Source organism: Nannobrachium achirus, assembly GCF_963921795.1.
Source record: "Nannobrachium achirus genome assembly, chromosome: 11".
NCBI classification, from domain to species: Eukaryota; Metazoa; Chordata; class Actinopteri; order Myctophiformes; family Myctophidae; genus Nannobrachium; species Nannobrachium achirus.
In genome coordinates this window covers 8,625,356-8,634,045 of record NC_137820.1, presented here as the reverse complement: position 1 = coordinate 8,634,045, position 8,690 = coordinate 8,625,356, and the positions used below count along the sequence as shown (strand labels likewise).

The window sequence follows — 8,690 nt, the reverse complement described above, 5'->3', positions numbered from 1 at the left end:
TCAAAAACGTTAAGGATGTCCACAATTACAACACCAGAGGCAGCGCCACAGATCACGTTCAACCCAGAGTCAACTCAAAGAAAGGGTCAAACTCGTTCTTCTGCTATACCAATTACTCCAGTATATAATATAAAGTGTATTTCCGTGCCTAAGTGACGCGCTGGCTTAGCTCAGTTGCACGAATCTCTTGTTACCAGGGGATCGAACCATGGGCGCCGTCCAGTGTTTTCACTCTCTGTTTATATTCAATTCAAAGGAGCCTGCTATTTTTCAGACTTTGTATCTGACCTGTTCTGTTATGTGCTTTTCCTATGTGAACTTTAATGACTGTTGTCTGTTGGACATAACTGTTGGACTTATAAGTGTTCCCCTTTGAGAAATTACAAGGATTGCGTCCGACACAGATCAATGTCATTTTAAATAGAGGTGTTACTCGCATCATAGGCACCTCAGTTTCCGTAGTGTAGTGGTTATCACGTTCGCCTAACACGCGAAAGGTCCCCGGTTCGAGACCGGGCGGAAACAGGTTTTTTCTCTAGTGTGACAGACCGTCAAATGCGTTATCTCCACCATTTACATATCTGTACCTGAAAATTGCAGTAGGCCTAGGCCTATTTAAATAAATGTGCGTTGTCAATTTACCAATGAAAGCTATAGCTCTTTGCTCTATTGTACAAGTTCACCATTTGTCATCAAAGGGAGGGAGTATAGAGAATATCCTTGATATAAGAAATACTCACTGACATAATAGTATGACAGTCTTAATCAATCCGAGGCTGCATAGAGAAGAGAAAGTAAACGATAGAAACAGGTCACCGTCAAATAATCAAAATGTTAGCCTCGGGAGCCCAGCAGGCTTTTCATATCAAAATGTTGACTCACACAGATGGACATAACATAACCACCCCCACACTTCTCTGAGGTCGCTTAGAACAACATCTCAAGGTGGTGGGTGAGAATGGCAATGCAAAGGGCAGTACGGCAGTAGGCTAGCTACAATGACAATGGGGCTTTTAAGCCGTGATATCATTTTGTAGGCAGAGGAGAATCTGCCCCCAGAGCATTTTCTGTCCCTCGCTATTTCAAAAAACAACGACTAAAAAATAACGACTAAAGTATAATTCTAACACTTTCCTTTCAACAACAAAGAGAAGAAAAATGTGTAAATAGTAAAAATAGTAAAAAGATTCACGGAAACTGGGGGCAGAAATTCTCCTCTGCCTACAAAATGATGTCATACTTAACAGCCCCATAAGAGTGGATTTATTGTCAGTTGTTCCTGTTTAACCAAACCTGTTTAACAAGATCTGCACCTGGCTCAATGACAACAGACTCTCAATTCACCTAGGCAAAACTGAATGTATCCTCTTTGGATCTAGTCAGAAACTTAGCCTAGTTGAGAACTTCACAATTAAAGTAGGTGACACTGTGATAGAAAGAAAAAACCACATCTGCTACCTGGGTTGCATCCTGGAGGCTAACCTATCCAGTGAAAAAATGACCACCAAGGTAATCAATAAAGTCAATCAACGAATTCGCTTCTTACAAAGAGTTGCCCCACTGATCAATATTAAATCCCGAAAGACACTAGGAGGTGCTCTTATTGGGCCCCTCATTGATTACGGAGTCCTTGTCTGGTATCGCGACGCCCCAGCTGCCTTAAAGCTAAAGCTCCAAACAGCCCAAAACAAACTAATTAGGGTTGTGCTTGGTCTCCCTCCTCTGACCCACCTTACCGAGCATCACCACGAAAGCGTGGGGTGGCTCAAAGTAGCTGACAGAGTACAGCATCTTGCAATGGGCCTGGTGTACAAGATACACTATACACCTCCAAGATTCCCATGTACCTGACAAACTACTTCTTAAAGGTCAAGGATGTTCACGATCATAACACCAGAGGCAGCTCCACTAATCATCATCAGCGTAGATTTAACACTAAACAAGGCGCTAACTCGTTCTCCTGCTATACCATCAACATGTGGAACGCCCTTCCACAAGCCCTAAAGGAGAGCAAATCCCTAGCCTCCTTCAAAATTGGTATGAAAAGTCACCTTCAGACAGCAGCTACCCGTGACTTGTAAATAGACTAAGCCCCCATGCTCCCCCCCCCCTTTTTCTTTGTATTCTGCCTTTTGTATTTGATGTTATGCTTTTGAAACTGATATTATCCTAGATAAAGTACTATGTTCTATCCGTCTGTCTTTCAATGTTATATGAGATACTTAAAGTGTGGTTCCTGTGGAAATAAGCCTCGGCTTTCTAGGATCTCCTTTTAGTTGACTTTGTACCAGTGATTTGTACTGTCATGAAACTGTACTTTTTTCTATTGCAAACTTCTAATAAATTCTTCAATCAATCAATCAACCACCAGGTGTCACCATCGCATAATGACCTGGCGAAGGTGTAGCTCCATGGCTAGCATTGCCTTCTTATAACCTGTCTGTCTATCTATGCTTATAACACGCACACGCACGCACGCACGCACACACACACACACACACACACACACACACACACACACACACACACACACACACACACACACACACACACACACACACACACACACAGACATAGAGATAGAGAGAGAGAGATACATATTTTATTAATAAATGTTGCACAGGCCGTGACAACTCTAAATAATAAATAATCATATTTGAACTGGGGACCCCCCACCCATAATCACTTGGAATGTAGGAATTTAAACTTCTTTTTTTGTTGTTTTTGTTTTTTGTTTCCTCAGATAAATATTGGGAAAATAGCCGATCTACAAGCTCACAACGCCACTTCAGTGTTCAGTGTTCTAATACAGTCTCAGCATGCATCCTCCAAAAGGCCAGTCAAAATCCCATTGACTTTTTCTTTGAGCGGTGAACCGATAGGGTCCCCAGCTAAATGACTGATAGTGAGGAATGGAATGGACCCTTACAGGTCGGTAACTTAGTGTACAAATGTCCATTTGGTTCACTCCATTTGTACACTCAGTGATGAGCTTCATGGCCTAAATGCATACCAAACTGGGAGGTCCTGTTGAGAACCACTTTGCTAGGGCCTCGTCATACGAACAAAATAAGAAAATCAAACCTCGGTTTGAAGTGAAGCGGTAAACTTTTATTCTATGTGTTCTAGAGTTATGAACTCTGTGATCTATACATTCTTTATATTCTGAATGAATTAATGATTTTATCTGGAGGGCCGAATTGTCATGTGAAGCTTGACCAATCCTCAAAGTATCCAATCATCAGACCGGGACGGACACTACACACATACGTACGGACGGACGGACGGACGGACGGGACAGATAAAACCTGTTCATTCTGGACTGATATGACCATATATGGACATGAGGTGACAGACATTTTGTTTTTGATAAAACCTGTTCATTCTGGACTGGGATGACCATATATGGACATGAAACACACATTTTGTTTTTGAAAAAACCTGTTCATTCTGGACTGAATTGACCATATATGGGCGTGGGACACACAAAGCCACTCATTGGAAGCGGCTTTCACCACTTCAATAAAACATAGACTGCACTCTGTCGAGGTGCTAACTTGGGCCATGTATGGTTTACTTGTGCGCCAGCAGAGTGTGCCGAGAGCACCCAGCTGCAGACTCCTGTAGCCCATGGAGCTCAATGGGAGACAGGAAGCTCAATGGGAGGCAGGAAGTGACCTCATTCCTCCAAGGCAGAGGAGCAGAGACGACAGCCAAGAGGGCACCTCCACAAGGCAGAGACGTCACGTGACCTCCACAAGCGGCAAGAAGTCACTTGCGCACTTTTTGGAGCGGTGAAAGCGCTCCCAATAGACAGGTATGTCTGTGGCTGGCTGGCTATGTGGCTGGCTGGCTGGCTGGCTGTCTGGCTGGGTATGTCTGTAGCCTGGCAATACCTTGAGTGGCCACACAAGTTAAAGGAGGGGCGCTGTTGTGCAGGCACAAACACACACACACACACACACACACACACACACACACACAGATTCACCGCTCCACTTCGAACCGAGGTTTGATTTTTATTTTATTTTCTGCTCATAAAGTGTATTTTACAGCGTGGATGGGGTACTGAGAGGTTGGCCACTCTCGAGAATACACTTTCAACAACACAAAATAACCTTTGTTTTTGTGAATAGCGAAGTAGTTTAGTTTATTTTGACTAGAGTGTAGCACTAGTAGGGCAGTGGAATTCTTGGTCCTGTGTTAGAGGCTGCTTCCTTGCAGAGCATGAGGGAGACCCTGGACCAGTCCAGCTGCTAACCCATAGTGCTAACCCTGCAGCGCCGTTCGTCTTCATGTTTCGAAGTAACACATGGATATAAAAGGCTTTACACCAGGGTTCTTCAACAGGGGGTCTGTGACTCCTAGGGGGTCCGCGGGGATACTAGGGTCCCCGAAATTGTTGAACAATAATAATAATAATTATATAAAATCTATAGGCCTATCTGTATTTTTAAAAAGAAAGAAAAAATAATATTTTGTCTTTAAATATAAAATATCTGCCTCTTTTGAATAGCTTGTTTACATGATTATTGTGTAATTGGCAGATTGTTTGTGCTAGATTGATAGTATTGACATTGGTTGTCAGTTAATAAACTATGTTTATAAATGGCAGTGGTACATGCATGTTTAAAATAAAAGCATGATCATATTCATCTATTATTTTAATAGCATATTATTGAATGCACAGTATGTTTATACACATGAAACACAATGGTATACATACAGTAAATATACAATATGTTAGCCCCACGGCCACAAGCTTGGGTATCCGCTATAGATGCGGTGGACGGGCTGGGTTTGGCCGTTTCGGCCGGGTTTTTTCGGGCTGCGAGGTGGTCCGCGGGGGTCCCCGAGCGTGGGGGACCCCTCGGGGACCCCCTGGGAGCCGGCTCCGTCCCTGCAGGTGGCTCTGGGGCCGAGCTGTGGCCTTATTTCCGCCGCCTGCAGTACCGCGGCTGGCTCCGGGGCCCCGAGCCGGACGCGTGGGTACCAGTCCCGCCTCGAACGGACGCTCCTAGCCCGAGCTAGCTCCGTTCCAAGGAGCCCCTGGGCTGATCTCCCCTGTCCCTGCCTTTGAAAAACTCTCTCGCACAAAGTGGGAACACCCTCCGTCACGGAGGTATAGAGGCTGCTGCTGGGTGGCGCCCCCCCCAGGAGGGTGTCCCAAGTCGGGCTGAGGGTGCAGCACGTCGGCCCTGGTGCTCTGGGGGTCCGCGGACCCCTGCCGGTCCGTTCCAAGGAGCCCCTGGGCTGATCTCCCCTGTCCCTGCCTTTGAAAAAATCTCTCGCACAAAGTAGGAACACCCTCCATCACGGAGGTATAGAGGCCGGCTCTGGGCGTAAAGTGGCCGAGGAAGGTGTCCCAGGTCGGGCTAGAGGGTGTGGAGAGTCGGCCCCGGTGCTCTGGAGGTACTAGAGCCTGGGCAGATCTCCCCTGTCCCTGCCTTTGAAAAAATCTCTCGCACAAAGTGGGAACACCCTCCATCACGGAGGTATAGAGGCCGCTGCTGGGTGGCGCCCCCCCCAGGAGGGTGTCCCAAGTCGGGCTGAGGGTCCGGCACGTCGGCCCTGGTGCTCTGGGTATAGAGGCCGGCTCTGGGCGGAAAGTGGCCGAGGAGGGTGTCCCAGGTCGGGCTAGAGGGTGTGGAGAGTCGGCCCTGGAGCCTTGTGGAGGTGACGTCACATCCTGCCAAGGGTTGAGGTGCGTCACATCCTGCCTGTTGTCGAGGTGAGGTACGCCCATAGGTCTGCGCCCAGGGCATCCTCGAGTGTGCAGGTACTGTTGTCTGTATCTATGTGGATGGGGGCTAGTTGGCACTCTGCCGAGGTGCCAACTTGCGCCTTGTTATTTATATATCAGGTCGCACTTGTTGTTGGTGATGTCACCTGGAATGCTGGTCCATGATTGGCTATGGGCGTAAACAGACACAGACACCCGACAGGGACGCCACCGAACACAGTACTTGCACGCTCTGCTGGCGCAAGTAATAAATACATCTGTTCACATGCCATTGTAGGTGGGCCCCCCGCTGCCCTCCGGGACGACCCAGTTGATGTTCTGACTGGGATCCTTGATGTCGCAGGTTTTACAGTGAACACAGTTCTGAGCGTTGATCTGCAGTCGCATCCCGTCGCCAGTGTCCAGAGGAACGAACTCGTAGACGCCTGCTGGACAGTAGCGTTGCTCGGGTCCATCGTAGATTGCCAGGTTCCTGTCCACAGGAACGCTGTCGTCCTTCAGGGTGAGGTGGGCCGGCTGGTCTCCTTCATGGTTGGTACCGCTCAGAGCCAAAGAGGACAGCAGGTCGAAGCTGAGCTTGCCGTCTGGCTTGGGGTATTCGATGGGGGTGCAGTCTTTAGCCGGCTTCAGCTGAGCAGAGTCCAGACCACGGTGTTTGAGTGTCCAGGGTTCTTTTCCTCTGAAGATCCAGTAGAAGACCCCGGTATAAACGATCCCTCCGTACAGACCAAAGTAGCTGTGGAAGGATGGTCTGATGTTCCTTACAGCATGCAACTCCTTCCATATCCACGAATTCCGCAGGTTCTCGGCATACTCCACAACATGGAGACCCGCCGTCTCTGACTGTAGATCCTCTGCGACGAGTTTGGGGAAGCAGGCCTCAGCGGCCACCATGCCGCTTTTCATGGCCGTGTGGGTTCCTTTGATCTTTGGGACGTTCATGAAGCCAGGGCTGCAGCCAATCAGCAGGCCTCCGGGAAACGTCAGCTTCGGGAGACACTGGAAGCCTCCCTCGTTGAGCGCTCTGGCACCGTACGCGATCCTGCTGGCTCCTTCCAGCGCCGGGGACACAGATGGGTGGTGCTTCCAGCGCTGGAACTCCCTGAAGGGGTTGAGGTAGGGGTTGGTGTAGTCCAACCCGACCACGAAGCCCAGCGCCACCAGGGGTTCTCCTTCGTTGAGGTGGTACAGAAAGGAGCCTCCATACGTGTTTCTGTTCAGAGGCCAACCCACGGAATGCTCAACTCTGCCCGGCCTCCACTTCTTCTCATCGATCGTCCACAACTCTTTCAGACCGATGGCGTACGTCTGCGGTTCACAGTTCTCTCTCAGGTTGAACTGCCTGTATAGCTGCTTGGCCAGATGTCCATGGCATCCCTCCCCAAACAGCGTTACTTTGGCATGCAGCTCCATGCCTCTCTCGAACACATCCTTTGGCGAGCCGTCCTTGGCGATCCCCACGTCGTTGGTCGCGATTCCCTTGACGCTGCCGTCTTCGTGAAACAGAACCTCGGCCGCGGCGTACCCAGGGTACAGCTCTACTCCCAGCTCCTCTGCCTGCTCACCCAGCCAACGCACAAAGTTCCCCAGTTTCACAATGTAGTTCCCGTGGTTGTTCATGGGCAAACCTGGCAGTATGGGGACAGGGATCCTGTACTTTTCGGTCAGGATGCTGAAGACATCCTCCTTCACGGGGGTGTGTAGAGGAGCTCCTCTCTCCTTCCAGTCGGGGAACAGTTCGTTGAGCGCCGTGGGCTCCAGACAGGCTCCTGACAGGGTGTGGGCGCCGATCTGGGAGGCCTTCTCCACCAGACACACTCTCAGCTCTTTGTTGTGCTCGTTGGCCAGCTGTTTGAGTCGGATGGCTGCCGACAGGCCGGCCGGGCCTCCGCCTACAATCACCACGTCGGCTTCATCGGCAAACCTTTCCATCTCTACGCCCTCCCATCGTGGGTCTTCATCTCTGGGGTGGATCGTGTAGTGTGTCGTAATGCGTGGTGCTTCAACCGAAGACCAGGTCCGCCTGGGCAGAACAGCAGAACGAGGTGCGGCATGGTCGGCCCAGACTGTTTTCAAGGCCCTGATACACCTGCGGGCGTGAATTGAATATCTGCTGGCAGGGAACATTATTTGAATCAAGTTGTCTGCTAGTGAAAATACTGTACAGGCGTGACAAGGGGCCTTGTATGGGCGTGACAGGCCGCAGTGGCTCAGGGGCAGAGTGGAAGGTAGAGTGGCCGGATGGAGAACTGCAAGGTTCTGGGCTCCCCCAGAGTTGGTGTCAAAGTGTCTTTGAGCAAGATGCTGAACCCCTAAATGCTCCCGATGTGCTGGTTGGTGTCTTGCATGGCTTACCCTGCCATCAGTGTGTGAATGGGTGAATGTAATGCACAATCTATGTAAAGGGCTTTGGAATAAAGAGCTATATAAATGCACCATTTACCATTTATCCGTTGGCCTGTGTCCCTTTTACAGTATGCCCATATATGGAGATCCCTGATGTCATCAGTACATGTATATGCCCATATATGAGCATGGGTTATTTCTGATTCCCCTAATGGTGTGACACATTTCCAAATGAGTGTCAACTCTAAGTCATACGGTAGCTCCTGATGCAGGTGCCCATATATGGGCATTTCGGTTTGGTGGATCGGAGGTTCTGGACAACGGGATATCCTTATGACTATAAATCAGTGGTGGAAAATGTTCTCACATGTTTTAAGTAAAAGTACAGCAGTATTGGTATCAAAATGTACTGAAAGTACCAAAAGTACAAAGTACTCATTGTGCAGAATGTCCCATTTCACAAGTTTTCAAATGTACAAAATGTATACAATTATTTTGAAAATAACAGTTTCCGAGACGCATTGTGATCACATGCAGGGGATCAAATAATTATGTGGGGGGTAAAAAATGTGGTACAATTGAAAAACATTTTTAAATCTGG

The 8,690-nt window shown here is 48.7% G+C and overlaps 1 protein-coding gene across 1 annotated transcript; it reads right to left on the bottom strand.

Annotated features, from left to right (window-relative positions):
- Window positions 1-6,004: 6,004 nt before the first annotated feature.
- LOC308293912 (electron transfer flavoprotein-ubiquinone oxidoreductase, mitochondrial-like) lies at window positions 6,005-7,870 on the bottom strand (the record flags this gene model as incomplete). Its single annotated transcript, XM_080736573.1, has 1 exon — window positions 6,005-7,870. One exon carries the CDS (start codon window positions 7,868-7,870, stop codon window positions 6,005-6,007), a length of 1,866 nt encoding a protein of 621 aa, XP_080592699.1.
- Between the last annotated feature and the right edge of the window lie 820 nt (window positions 7,871-8,690).